The 15,293-nt window shown below is 45.6% G+C and overlaps 1 protein-coding gene across 1 annotated transcript in view; it reads right to left on the bottom strand.

The window, feature by feature from the left end:
- Window positions 1-15,293, bottom strand: part of LOC138471995 (prostaglandin G/H synthase 1-like) — a 633,283-nt gene that overhangs the window by 106,181 nt on the left and 511,809 nt on the right. The window contains exon 6 of the mRNA XM_069609901.1: window positions 3,378-3,559. Coding sequence (XP_069466002.1) covers window positions 3,378-3,559 — 182 coding nt within the window. The remainder of the gene's footprint in view (window positions 1-3,377; window positions 3,560-15,293) is intronic.

Genomic DNA, 15,293 nt, shown 5'->3' with positions numbered 1-15,293 from the left:
TGGACCTTGATCCATGGGGTTTATACGTCAGGACAGTGGAGTTTGCTAGCCCTGAGGACTAGAATAAGGTAGGTGTTGGGGGAGGCCGTTGTCACTATTTCTGCTGTTGTATTTATGTTGTGGCCTCCCGGGTTAGTAAATATATGGGTCTGGGCTTTGGGTTAATGTTAGCAGTTTAAGGCCTGTCAATATATGTACTGCTGTTGTGTTTATGTGGTGGTCTAATGTTTAGGACTTTCCCTGGGTTTGCAGTATGGCACATGGGTTGGGGTTCATGGGCAAAGTTGTAATCTTTGTTTTTACACAATGTTTTCTTTGCAGGATGGTGACTTGGACATGTGGGTGTGGGGATGGCGCAGGGACTTTAGCGCCATGTCATTTTTGCATTTATTTTCCTGCACTTTATGGACATGCTGGGATTGGCGCAGGGACTTTGGCGCCATGGACTTTATTTAGTATGGTTTTTATGGGGTTTATATGTTGTACCATTGTGTTTCTGTTTGTCGTTGTTAGTAGGGGCATGTCCCCTGGTTATAAGTGTATGGTGTCAGTCAGGAGGACGTCAGTGATTTGGACGGGGTAGTGAGGTGCTGTCTGGTATTTTAAGGGGCTGTGAGGTGCTGTCTGGTGGGCAGTTAGGTGCCGTCTAAGTAAAATATGGGGATAGTATGTTATGTGAGGTCTGGTGGTAGGAGGTAGGATCAGAGCTTTGGTTGGTGTTTTTTGGTGTTGGACATAGACAAGGTGGCGGCATGTCTGTGTGGGGACTAGAAGGTGACTGGGTTAGTTTTGGTTGTGGTGCATGAGGTCTCCTGCAGGGAAGGATTGTTGTTTGTTCTTCCATTGTTGTGTCCTTCAGCAGGTTTGGTAGCTGAGTGGGGTTCAGGCTTTGGGGGAGGGCCTGTGGTTCGAGCTTAGTTTTTGTGTTTCCCATTTTAGATCTTGGTTAGATGTTGTGGTGTAGCGGTTTGGCTCAGTGGGAGTTGAGAATGGTTTCTGAGCTAATATGCATTCTGTAGTTGTAACTTTTCTGTTAATATTGCAATTGTGATGGGTTTCTACCATGGGTGTAGTGTTGTGTTAGTGGAAGAGAGGGAGATATGTCATAATCTGTGCTGGGCCCGATTATGGCTATGAGTGTTATGATGGACTGGTGATGTCACTGACATTCTACGTGGAGTGTTGGTGTGGTGATGTCACTGGGACTCTAGGTGGAGTGTTGATGGATGTTTGGAGTGCTGGGTTCTACTGGTGTCAGTTGGACCTAATGTGCTGGGCTGGATGGATGTCCCAGTGCTTTCTCTACTTGTGAGCCAGAGGAATAAACCTACATGTAAACTACTTACCTTCTGGTGTTCCTGATTTGGGAAGGAGGCATAGTTTATCACACATCACATGTTCAAGGAATGAGAGTTGCCCTTTTCGTGTATGCTGTGTTATGCTATGCTAGTATCATATTATACTGAACCAAATCACTGTATGAACAGAAAACAATTCAGAACATATTCTGTGGGATCAAGTAATTTTAGGCCTGCTTCCAGGATTTTCACAAGATGGCTAAATAACTGTTTTCAGAACCTTTCAAGATGCCCCATTTAAATAGCATCTTCCATCTGCTTAATACAGGCGAAGCCTAATGCTCCCTTGCTACACTCTGCCATGAAATCAAGTGCCAGTGGGGTTTGCCCTTGGCCTGCCAGGCTTAACATGGCGCTAGTGTAGTGGCCATCGCACAGCCAGGCTTAAGATGGCGCTAGTGTAGTGGCCATCGCACAGCCAGGCTTAAGATGGCGCTAGTGTAGTGGCCATCGCACAGCCAGGCTTAAGATGGCGCTAATGTAGTGGCCATTGCACAGCCAGGCTTAAGATGGCGCTAGTGTAGTGGCCATCGCACAGCCAGGCTTAAGATGGCGCTAGTGTAGTGGGCAATGCATATCCCTTGTGCTTGGCATGTATCTATTGTTGATCATGTTCAGACTGGTCCATGTTGATCTGCTTTCATATTACTGTGCCTGATGAGCCCACCCTGCACCTGCCCCCGCCCTGCACGTGCAGTACAGGCTACCTTATATTGTCTCCCATCAGCAGCGTGACCCCCATGCTCCTTTGCAAATCAATCGGTTATTGGAAGACCCGTAGTAACTTGCCTTTCTGCCGGGTAGTGATATAAGCCTCTTTCATATATTGGGATGTGAATGACATGAGCGCATGTATTATTAGTAGTTTGAGGTTTATCTTAATGTTTTTGGCTAAACAGCCCTTCAGGCACGAAAATAACACCGGTCTCCGTATCTGTAAGATATGAAGTGGGCAGAATGGTGGGGGGAGGGGGTGGAAGAGAAAAGGAAACAGTTCCAGAGAGGGAAATCGGGGATCAAATAAGACAGATGGAAACAACAAATTGGCAAGAAAAGAGTCATGATAGAAATGAGGCACACATAGTGGGCCTGATTCACAGAACGATTTCCTATGGCATTGCGCCATCATAAAACACGTCCATGAATCAGGCCCTATAGTATGTTAAATGCAGAGAAGTCTCCATGGGAGGGCAAAGGAGGCGCGTGACCCGCGCCCCGAGCCCCCACATGGCTGCCTGATTCAAAGAAGTAAAATAAATTCTGCTCTGATCAATTAATCTTGTAATGCTTTCTGGGTTAACTGTTGGTTACACAGTTTGTGCATTCACCATAGCACAACCCCTGTGGCATTCCAAGGCCAACTCTGTCTTTCCTAGGTCTTAGGTTGATAAACCTGCGTGTAAACATACTTTGGTGATAGTAACAGCGACAGTGCTACAAAACATCATGCCTCCGTCTTGATGAGTAGGATCAGCCAAACAATATTAATCTGGATTTTGATAGTTTGGGGAATAAGGGTCTCCGATCACACAAAAAAAAACATTCAAGGCAAGGCTCTGTAACCATTGACTTTCCGGGTATGTTGGACTACAACTCCAATCAGACCTAGCCAGCATATGCAATGGTGAGGGATCATGGGTGCCATAGTTCAAAACATCTGGCTGGCTGCACGTTGCAGGCCCCTGATACAAGGCATTCTCTTCAACCGCCAAAATAATAACTTTGTTGACAAATTGAATGTGATGAAAAAGGCTCCACCACCAAGCCCTTGACGTACCAAGGGCTCACTTGCTTCCCAGAGCTATGTCCGCACTCAATACATACCCTAATATTAATAATAGCAATAATGTTAGCACATTTTGAATACATTAAACTTCTTACCAGGAGCACTTTGCACACAGGACAGAGAGCCTAACAGCGCCTCGTTCATCTTCACACCTGACCGGTGACATGCCTTCAAATAAATATTCACAATGCATTTGATGAATATGCCAACTGAATTTTTAGATGAAATCTTACCCCATGACCTAGTCCTTTTGTAAATCCACGTCCCATTCTCCCAAAGGTCTTGAAAAATTGGTGCGTGAAATGTTGAGCAAAGAACGCAAACATGAGATTAGACCCCTGCGGATCCGGCACAAACTTTTTTCTTAAGAAAAAACGCTCTGCGATGTGCGTGGAATCCGGCAACTTGGCGTACCCTGTGAAGATAAAGACATTACATCAGCATTGGACCCATGGTTATACATCCAGTATTTCCACTCTCTGTTTCTATACCACAGGCAAACCGTACATGTAATTAACTATAACATATTTCCCATTAATGAGATCTTGGTAAGTGCCAACTGACCAGGAAACAGTCGACAGAGAAAAGGGATCCCAGCATTAACTTTATTCCAGTCTGTAGCTAGTAACATTAGAACATATTGAAGCTTTCTCTCAGTAGAAAACTGCTCCTAATCTAGCATCCATTATTTATTTATCTATCTATAGCACTTCTGGAGTGGAGCATAGACCCAAAGAGCAATGAAGGGGCATAGCATAACAGAAAGGGCATAGCCTGTAACAGAACAAACATAATAAGAAATATGGAAAACGTAATGCATTCGTACTAGAAAGTTAAGCTAAATATGAAAAAACTTCATAAGGAGAAGAGGAAACAATGAGGGGAAGAGAGTGCAGGTAGGTGCCGGTACGGCTGGAACGGCCCGGGAAAAAAACAGAGTTTGCATGAGAATACCGATTAACAGAAGATCAGGGTACCACCAGATGGCGGGGGAAGGAGGAGGAGGTTCTGTAGTGGGGGGGGGGGTATCCAAATAAAAGGCTAGTTTTGAAAAAGGTGCACATTTAAATCTCGGAATGTACCACCTACAGGATTCAGAGGTGTGGATACATTATGTACCTCCTGGAAGCCGATCGTTATCTACAAGGTAGATTGCCTGGTCCCACGTCAGAGCCTCCAAGGTAGTGCTGGTCAGTTAAAATGTGGGCCAAAACGGCAGGAGAAGCCAGGAAAGACAAAGAGAACAAGTCTGGTATGGTCTATTTCTTGGAGCTGAAGGATAGTCTTCAGCTGGCCAGAGCGGAGGCGGGACACGCACTAAAGAATGGGTAGTATTCCTGCCAACCAAACCACAGAGTGGGGCTCGATGGTTTGATCTGCCTTAACAGAGCCAATTGAAGGTACGCATGCATATGTAATGTTGTGCTCACACTTGGAGTTTGTACTAATCACCATATGCGTTAAAAGAATGTACCCTTTTGTTAAAAGAAGAGGCATTCTCTTTATACAGCGGCGTTTAAGACCTGCTGACCTGGCAAGAACTTGTTTTTAACAGAAGAATTGTGTTTGGTCACTGTATGTCGAAGCATGCTGAGCCTGCTAAAACTATCTGCAGATTACGGGTGGGGGAAGGAATGAGTAAGCATAGCCTTGAGCACAGAGATACGGGCACAAAGGGGCACGAAAGAATGTGAAGACCGGGATAACAGGAAACCACGATAGACCACGATAGCAAATGTGCAATGGTTGTTCGTTAAACTCCAACTGGATACTTCAGATAAGCTCCAACTGGAGATCCGCCCTGGGGTGGACGTGTTCTATGTGCAAGGCAATGTAAACAGGAAAGTATAAAAGAGCATGATGTGTAGAGGAAGGCGCGGCACTTCGACGACTTGCTTTGCGAGACGTTTGAACTTGCAGCCCATTCGCGAATGCTTGTGCATTAATAAAGTAATGTTTACTTGGCTCTTTTCTGTCTGAGTTATTGCAGGGTCCCTCATTGTACTGGTTATGGTGACGGCGAGAAATCGCACCCACAATTTTGGTGTCAGAAGTGGGAGGCGAAGGAGCGACAGTCCGTCACTGGGTGAGGAACGCCGCGGCGGAACCGGAGAAGGAATTGATCACCGGGCCCCAACAACTGAATCCGCACCTTTGATTGCAACCAACGTGTCATCCTTGTTTTTCCGGCTCCGTCGGTAGTGGAACAGCAGGCTGTCGCCCTTCGGGTCCGGAACACTCTGGCGGGACCCTTAAGGTAAGTGGTATGGATGGATGCATGATGGAATAAGGAAATAACGATTTAGGGTTTATGAAGAGGACAGTGGTATGTCCGTCTATGGAATAATAATGATGAAACGGTGATGTATTGATATTGGTATGGCGATATATGTCAGGAGGATGTACTGTTAATGTTAGCCTATTAATGCACATTTGGGAAAGGTGAGTGTTTTTAGGCAATTGTGGTATACCAACAAAATGGGTCAAGCGGCTTCCAGCAAGAGTGGTATAGGCAAGAGACACTATGCCCCTCTTGAAGGAACCCCTGCATTTGATATGTTGATTAAACATGGATTGAATTCAACATTGTTCTTAAGAGAATGGTCTGAATATACAAAAGATTCGATTGAGCATAAATGGCCAGACACTGGGTCCTTTGATGTGGACCGCATATCCAAAGTAGAAATAGAATTAGTAAAAAGACGGGTCAGACCCGCACAGTTTGAGGCTATACGACTATGGAGGGTAGAAGCAATGCGCAGGCGCAATGCTCAGAACAAACAAAAGGCAAAGGGGCAGAAGAGAACAGTAAATCAAAAATTACGTGACCTAGAGATAAAAGAGAAGGATGAGAAACTAGACCAGTTGGATAGACGTATGATGATTAAGAATAGCGGGGGTATGTATCCTGCCTTGCCGGCGCCTCGGTATGAAGATGTGATAGGACTAGAAGCAGAACAAACAACGACTGAATTGTTATTTCCAGGGGCTACGGCTCCTTCGAGAGAAGGTGAGGGTGAGAGGGCGGAATTCCCAATGAAGTATGGAGACCCAGATAGGTTGATAGACCATAGGAGAACGACTACTGTAGAAAAGGATAGAGATGGAGACTTGCAAATCCTTATGACCGGGCTGTATGGCACACCCCTCAATGACAGCCTACGGGACCAATTGGGGCGTTTGACACCTTTGGAATTTAGGACAGTGGCCACTAAACTATATACCTTTTATGAGGGTAACTGTAAATTGAGAGGACAGAGTACTGCGGATCTGCCCTCAGCATATCAGGACGCTGTCGCGTTACTACCAGTGACTGCGTCCAGTGTTCAGTTATGGGGATGTATGTCCGACATAATAGCAGAAGTCATAAGGGGCGGTGTTGAATGGGAGAAGGAAAAGAGGGCATGGGAAAGAGAGGTGAAGGAAAGAGAGGCTAAACTCAAAGATGCAGACCAGGCGGGCCAAAACGTAGCTAATCGTATGATAGCATCCATACACTCGCAGTCCATGTCCACCCTGGTGAGTCTGATGGAGGGCCTTGGCTGGCCTATACAAGTAAACGTAATTAAATATCTTCTTATTAGGGTGGAGGATATAGAAGAGGAAAAGGAGCCTAGATATGTGTCCCAGTGGAATAGGATTAAGACAGAATTGGATAAGAAACTGCTATCTAATATAAGAGTGGATGATTCTGGGGCGGAAGAATGGAGAATGGCTAAGGTGGAGAAACTGTTAAAAGATTATAAAAAAATAAAAGAGAAAAACCTTAGTCACCAGTCCTCTGCTTCATCACCAGTGCAGGCCCTTGTAAGTGAACAAACAAACATGGAAAAGTTACTATCAATGCCAATGAGAGAGTGTCAACCCACCATAGATGCAGTTACTGGTAACATGATGCGCACCTATGTGTATGTCCCCTTATCTCGAATAGAATTGATGCATATCACCAAGTCCATCCCCGACCCCCGTATAGACCCGGCAGGATTCTACAAAGAAGTGGGAAAGCTATTCAGACCCGGGTTATTTACTGTAGAGGATGTAGATAACATATTGTTAGCTATTGTCCCAGAGGAGATATGGACCCCCTTTCGTGCCAAAGACAATGATACAATAAAATGGAAAGATGTAATGGAGGCGAGTAAAAATAGGAAACTGCATGAGGAATATCCCGAACCCCTAAGGGGGCATGGCATGGCAGTCCTGAGGGCTCTAGAAAAGGTATTACCCCCATTTGATGTGAATGTGGAGAAACTGTCTGCTGTGATACAGGGCGCAAGTGAGGAAGTAGCACAGTACTTCCTGCGTTACGAAGCAGCATTTAAAGCACACAGTGGGCTAGAGATAGGGTCTGAGACGGGCCAACGGAACTTTGCCACAAACTTTATAGAAGGGCTCCACGGGCCAATCCAGGAGAACATTAGGAAGGCAGAAAGTACGTGGATGACTAGAAACCCCCGGGATCTCCTCGAAATGGCCAGGTATTATGAAAGAGGAGAAAGAGTAAAGGGACAACAAAAGGCACGACAAGAGAAGGATCTAAAAACCAAAGTGTTGATGCAACAGTTGCATCAAGGGCCCCAAGGCAGGTATAACTACAATAATAATGGCCCGTCACAGGGCTATAGTAGCAACATGATAGGGGGCCAAGGGACAGGTAGAGGTACAGTGCAAGGAGGTGCGCTATATGGGAGGAGGGATGGGCTACCCCAAGATGTATGTGCCTTCTGCAAGAGACCCGGACACTGGAAATCCCAGTGTCCCCACAGTGGTGGGAGAGGAAGGGGCGTACAGCCCCCTTTACAGACAACATTTGCCCCAGGAAATAGGACTGGTGGGTACGGCAATCAAGACAATAGAATGTTTAAACCCCCTCAACCCAATGCCTTTGACGGACAAGCAAGAGGGGATGTTCCCTGGCCGGCCCCGCCTCCCCCCAATCTACTGTATCAGCCACAACAAACAACACAAATACAAGGTGTATGCCAGGGCGAAGGATGTGGGGAAGGGGTATACTATAATGACGACTTCCAGGATAACACAAGTGATATGTCCTGAGGAGGCCGAAATGAGACAGCGGGAGTGGTACAAGTACCTATAGATCAGAGGGGGCCTTATGCCTCCATTAGGATCGGCCCCCACCGAAACTTGAGATGTCTGGTAGACACGGGAGCTGGAAACAGTTCCGTGAATATCAGAGCCGTCCCCGCTGTCCCATTATCGGATAAAAGCAAGGTATCAGTTGGATTTGGGGGAAATCCAATAAAGACTCCTGTAAGTGAAATAGTAGAAGCGGAACTTCATGGGGTAAAATGGGAGAATGGGTGGCTATTGACCAATCACTGCCCAGAAAACTTGTTAGGTATTGATGCATTAAAGACACTAGGGGCCACAATATATTGCTCCCCTCAGGGGGTGAGAATGACTATAAGCAAACCTATGGGTATGATAGGAGTAACGCAAACCCTGCCCCCGGAACTCCAAGACATCCCGAATGAACTATGGGCCACTCATGGGAATGATGTAGGGGTGTTGGATGTTTCCCCAGTAGTAATCAAACTAAAGCCTGATGCCAGGTTGCCCAGGATAAAACAATATCGCATATCACACGAGGGAGAGCAGGCACTATATCAAATAGTACAGGATATGATACGGTTAGGGGTGGTAGAGCCAACAAATGATAGCCCTTGTAACTCTCCGATCCTTCCAGTACACAAGAAAGGTGATGAAGCGGTACCTTATCGTTTCATTATTGATTTGAGGGAGATAAACAAAATAGTAGAACCCAGATATCCAGTTGTCCCTAATATTACAAGTGTACTCACTTTAATTCCCAAAACAGCGAAATGGTTTACGGTAATTGATTTGAAAAATGCCTTCTTCAGCATTCCTATTGCCGAAGAAAGCAGGTACCTGTTTAGTTTCACTCTTCGAGATAGACAGTACCAATTTACTAGAGCCCCGCAGGGATATACAGAAAGTCCCGCTATATTCAGCCAAGCACTAAAAACACAGATGGATAACCTAGCCCTACCCGCTAACACTGCTCTGATACAATATGTTGATGATTTGCTATTATGTGCAGCCACCGAAGAGGAATGCCATTATGTGACCAGATTGGTGCTAATGCACTTAGCAGAGAATAAGCACAAGGTAGCCCTAGCCAAAATGCAGTATGTAAAACAAAAGGTCCATTATTTAGGCTTTGAGTTGTCCGAAGAGGGGCGAACTCTGTCTACTGATCGCATTGTTTTGATACAGTCCATAAAAGGCCCCGACACGGCAAAAGCTCTCCGAAGGATAATTGGTGTTTTATCCTATTGTAGGCACTGGATTCCTGAATTCTCTGTATTGATCCAGCCCATGCTAAAAGCCTTAAAAGAAGTACAAGAAAACGGACCATTAGAATGGACACCTGAGATGGAAAAAGCCCTGACAGCTATGAAAGATGTTTTATGCCACGCACCGGCCTTAGGCACACCTGATTATACCAAGAGATTTTGCCTTTTCGTTGATGAACAGGAAGGTTGCGCTGTGTCAATCTTAACGCAGGAACAAGGGGGTAAACAGAGACCATGTGCATATTTCTCCAGTGCTCTGGACTCAGTAGCTCGAGGCCTACCCCCATGCATGAGAGCAGTGGCCGCAGCAGCGACAGCCCTAAAACAAAGTGCAGGTATCATCCTAGGGAGCGAAGTGACAGTAAAAGTCCCACATGCGGTGGACGTTCTCCTGAATAGAGTGCATACACAGCATTTGACCACAGCTAGACTCACACAGTATGAGATGATTCTGTTTGCCAGTAATGTAAAAATCGAACGATGTAACACTTTGAATCCAGCGACACTGCTTCCTTTGCCCGTCTCACCTAATGACATTAGGCATGATTGTGTGATCCAAATGGAAGAACACACTAAGGGTAGAGCAGACCTGCAAGACACCCCGCTGGTTGATAATGAGGGTATATTATTCTGTGATGGTTCCTGTTTCAAACTGCCAAATGGGGAGACAACAGCAGGGTATGCTGTAACCACAGGGGAGCGGTTGATTGAGAGTGGGAAAGTGTGTGAAAAATCGGCCCAGGCAGCCGAATTGATTGCACTAACGAGAGCATTAGTGTTAAGCAGCGGTATGAAAGTGACAATTTATACTGATTCAGCCTACGCTCATGGGGTGGTTTCCAGTTTTGGTAAACTCTGGGGAGAGCGTGGGTTTTTAACCTCCCAAGGTGATACTATTAAACATGCCCAATTGATTGCTGAATTATTACAAGCCCTTACGTTGCCCAAGATGGTGGCCATAGTGAAATGCCCAGCGCATAAAAGGACTCTAGATTATGTCACGCAAGGAAACTCCTTAGCCGACCAGATGGCTAAACTAGCTGCCACAAGGGATACACGGTGGGAGGCCCGACAACTCATAGTGGGGAGGGATGTGACTATGGAAGGGACGAAGGAGCGCATAAAGGAAATCCAAGCAGATGCAACCATTGAAGAAAGACTATCTTGGCACAAGGATGATCAATACGAGGAGACGGTAGATGGGCTATGGGCACATACCAATACGAATACTTGGGTACTACCTGATGCATACTTACCTGTGATAGTGAGTGTGGCTCATGGTCCAACTCACGTTAACGCAAGGACTATGGAAGTAGTTTTGAGTGCTGTGTGGTACAACAAAAGATTGGGAATGTATTGTCGTCAATGGGCAAAACAATGTGAAATATGTGTTCTATACAATGTGGGGAAAGGTGTACCAGCCCCGGCGGGCCACAGTAAGTTACCCACCTGCCCTTTTGAGGTGGTGTATATGGACTTTATACAGCTGGAGCCTGTAAATAAACATTCCTACTGTTTGGTGATGAGATGTGGGTTCTCAGGATGGGTGGAAGCATATCCCCTGCGGGACAATAGTGCCACCTCCACAGCACAATGCATATTGAAACACTGGGTGCCCTTGTATACGGTCCCCAGATATCTATGGTCTGACAATGGGACTCATTTTACTGGTGAAGTAGTACGCAAAGTTTGCAAGGCCCTTGGTATTGATCAACGCTTCCACGCAGTTTTTCATCCTCAATCAGCTGGGATTATAGAGGGCACAAATAAGGTACTGAAGAACAAACTGGCAAAGGCTTGTGCTGAAACGGGACTGAAATGGCCGGATGCATTGCCTATTGCATTATTGAGTATGCGTACTATGCCTAAGCGTACACATGGTTTATCTCCTTTCGAAATTGTTATGGGGCGTCCACCAAGTATTGGGACCCCCATATCACCTAAGAGATTGTCTGAGCAAGCATGGCCTGCATTACAACAGTACTGTATTGGGTTAACTAATAGACGGATTTCTATTAATGCACAGGTGAACGCAGTAGCTCCATCTCCTCTGATAGGAGAAGGTCACGACGTGCAGCCCGGTGACTGGGTTGTTATAAAAGCCTTCGATCGCACCAGCGGACTGCAACCCAGATGGAGGGGCCCGTTTCAGGTGCTCCTCGCAACACAAACTGCGGTAAAAGTTGATGGCAAATCGCACTGGTACCACGTGAATCACGTCAAGAAGACGCTTCCATTACTGATTCCTCCAGAAAAGGGAACCAACCAACCCCAGGTTGCAACAGTACTGCCAGACGCCATTAGTAGGTGTGCCCATCGTCTCCGATCCCGTGACGTGTATGTGCCAAGCAACGTGTAAGGACACTGTTTTGAACTTTGATCATTAGGGAGATGAACATTTGGACTCTCTTGTTGGTTTTAGCAGGATTGTGCCTTACTGAAGACAACGGGCTTGTAGCCTGAAGGGCCTCCGGTGTTCCCCTCATGGGACAGGCACTACGAGACGTAGGACAGATCGGATGAAGGTTTTCAGTGAGACCTACCACTATTAGAGTAATAAGGACACTGGTGCTTTAAATAGGGGATACAGCTATATCGCTAGGTTGCATCTGATACGCATACGTACCTATAATTGAGCCACATACTGAATTATGTCTGCACCCGTATATGCTGGTTTAATCCCTGAGCAGATAAATGTATGAATCTTAGATGGAATAAACAAACTACATAAAATAGCGGATAGTATCCACCAGGAGGAAGGGTCAGGAGATAGCTGGTGGATGAAACTCCTAAAAGAAATCGGGTGGCAGCTCCTTACGCCCATACTGGTTCTAGCGGCAATAGTTGTAGGAATTTGTCTCTGCATCCAATGCTTCCCGGTATGTGTGTCGTGCTGTGTTTCCATGTGTTCTTCCAGCATAACGCGCCTAAATCCAATGGATAAAAGCCATGTACAACAGGAATTTTTTGACATGGGAGGCCTGGAGAAGATTATGGTACAGACAGTATGTAATGATGTTGCTTTCGTGCCATCGGCTTATACTAGGACTGTTTAGATTGATGCTCAAGTGTGAGCAAAGGGTGGATTGAAGGTACGCATGCATATGTAATGTTGTGCTCACACTTGGAGTTTGTACTAATCACCATATGCGTTAAAAGAATGCACCCTTTTGTTAAAAGAAGAGGCATTCCCTTTATACAGCGGCGTTTAAGACCTGCTGACCTGGCAAGAACTTGTTTTTAATAGAAGAATTGTGTTTGGTCACTGTATGTCGAAGCATGCTGAGCCTGCTAAAACTATCTGCAGATTACGGGTGGGGGAAGGAATGAGTAAGCATAGCCTTGAGCACAGAGATACGGGCACAAAGGGGCACGAAAGAATGTGAAGACCGGGATAACAGGAAACCACGATAGCAAATGTGCAATGGTTGTTCGTTAAACTCCAACTGGATACTTCAGATAAGCTCCAACTGGAGATCCGCCCTGGGGTGGACGTGTTCTATGTGCAAGGCAATGTAAACAGGAAAGTATAAAAGAGCATGATGTGTAGAGGAAGGCGCGGCACTTCGACGACTTGCTTTGCGAGACGTTTGAACTTGCAGCCCATTCGCGAATGCTTGTGCATTAATAAAGTAATGTTTACTTGGCTCTTTTCTGTCTGAGTTATTGCAGGGTCCCTCATTGTACTGGTTATGGTGACGGCGAGAAATCGCACCCACACAATTGAAAACAGCAAGTGTTTGCTAATTTGGCTTTGTGGGTTATCTGCATAATTGCCAACATTCTGTGACTAAAACAGGTAGGGTTTTAACAATTTGACAAGTGGGAACCCTTATCACATGCGCTGGGTGATTGTTTTAGTCAGTGGTAGGATGTCCGTTATACTGACAAGGCATAGTTTGTCAAGATTGCCAGTGGGCGTTGCTGCAGTGACATCTTAATGACAGTGCAAGCCCCCCGACATCGGCAAAGGAGCCCGACAAGGCCTCACCAGACTCCACACCAACCTCAACTCGATCGAACGGGGCCATCAGCAAGATGGATTGTCTACTCGGAAGGACTCAATCGAAGCAACGTCCACTGGCACCTTAACAAATTCCTGAGTGATTATCCTACCAGCCCTGTAACTCCATGCATAAAGTCCTACACTCCACATATGAAATTACCTTGAAAATGACCCAGGATGATCGAAACAAGTGTCAGCTATGAGAATAAACATAAGCTGCTCAAATTCAAACAGACTATGCCTTGTCGAAACCTTACCAGGGACAGAAGGGCACAGTCTCAACAGAACCCACACACACGCAGCAGGGTACCACCAATTTCGCCTGATCAAGCACAGTGACCCCCACATTCTAGTGCCCCAATTGCTTTTTTCATTTAAAACATGTAGGGGTTTCTGAATATTTACAATTTACCGAGAACATCACTATAAGTATGGCGATATGTCCAAAAAAGGGTGTATTTTAAACATTGACTGCCTTTACTTACCCCCAATAAAGTCACCTCTATATTTATTGTTTGACTTGCAATACCTATAGTTCTGTATTTCCTATTATAGATGTTAAACTACAAGTCCCAGGCAGCAAAGAAAAAAATGCATATCATCAGACCACTTGAGACCTTAGTTTGCTCTGTAGTTAAGTAACATCTGAAGTCAAGTCCTCCACTCTGGGCTTAAAATCCATCTTTCATTTGCTGAATATTAGGATTTTCCCAATCAATATCGCTTTGATGATCCACTGAGCCACACTACAGCTCTTCCAGGTTTTAGGGCGAAAGCGAGGGGCGCGGTGCGGGAGGCCCGTCCAAGTCACTCCCTGGCTGCGCATACGAAGGAGGTCTTTCATAACAGCAGCAGCAACATCCGAGCGATTAGCACTGTGAGGTGCTGCACTGCAGGAGGTCTGCTTAGGGTTTGTTTGCTGGGCCTGGGCAGTAATTTATGCCCCACAGCCATAAAAACACACAGATGGAGATGGAGGTCTATTTACACTTCTATGTGTGGTACAACACTGTTGCTCAAGCAGGCGCCCTACACCTGCGACACAAGATCCTGTCTTGCTACTGTTCATCTCACATTTCCAATCTCTCAGTTACAAGGTAAAGCAATATTCTCAAACCTAAAATGTAAAGTTGATTTCTCTAATTTAATTTGTGTTTCTTTTTGTAGGAATATAACTGTGTTTAACATCATTCTTAATAAGATGGTTAGCTGTATCAAAACATAAATGACAGCATATGATGTTAACACCAATGTATAACTGTTCCCCCAGCGATTATAGCAAATGGCAGGTGGGGGTGGTCAGAATAAATTTCCGGTATCCTGGCTCTACCGGCAACATGTATTACCATTACCGGCACTCGGTCTGGTGGAATTACTGCTGGATTACGAGTGTCGGTAAGGGTTGTTCATCCCCATTCCACATAGGACTCCATGGGGGATTTGCCAGTATTACCGGCGCTGTAATACCAGCTGTTTTTGACGGTAAGGCACTTGACTTACCGCCAGCTATTAGCTAGAAGTAAATCAGGTGCCCAACGGGCAAACTTGTACTTTGCTTGTGCAGTAACATGCCAGTAAACTGAATTACTGGCACATTATTACCCCACCGGCAGAGTTGTAATGACCCCGTGTGCCGACTCTTTCAAAGTACAAACTAGTGAATTGTAGTTAACGCACAGTTATCTGATCAGGTGCGTCATCTTGCAAATTACTTTCAGAGTATATATTCTGCCACTTTAATGACTTGCATCTAATTGAGAAAATAACGTTGGCAGGAAGAAAAATAATAATTCTAGAGGGGAGAG

This window comes from Ambystoma mexicanum, chromosome 8 (genome assembly GCF_040938575.1).
Source record: "Ambystoma mexicanum isolate Mex_15411 chromosome 8, UKY_AmexF1_1, whole genome shotgun sequence".
NCBI lineage: Eukaryota > Metazoa > Chordata > Amphibia > Caudata > Ambystomatidae > Ambystoma > Ambystoma mexicanum.
Note: the sequence above shows the minus strand (reverse complement) of the source record. Positions and strands in the feature narration are given on the sequence as shown.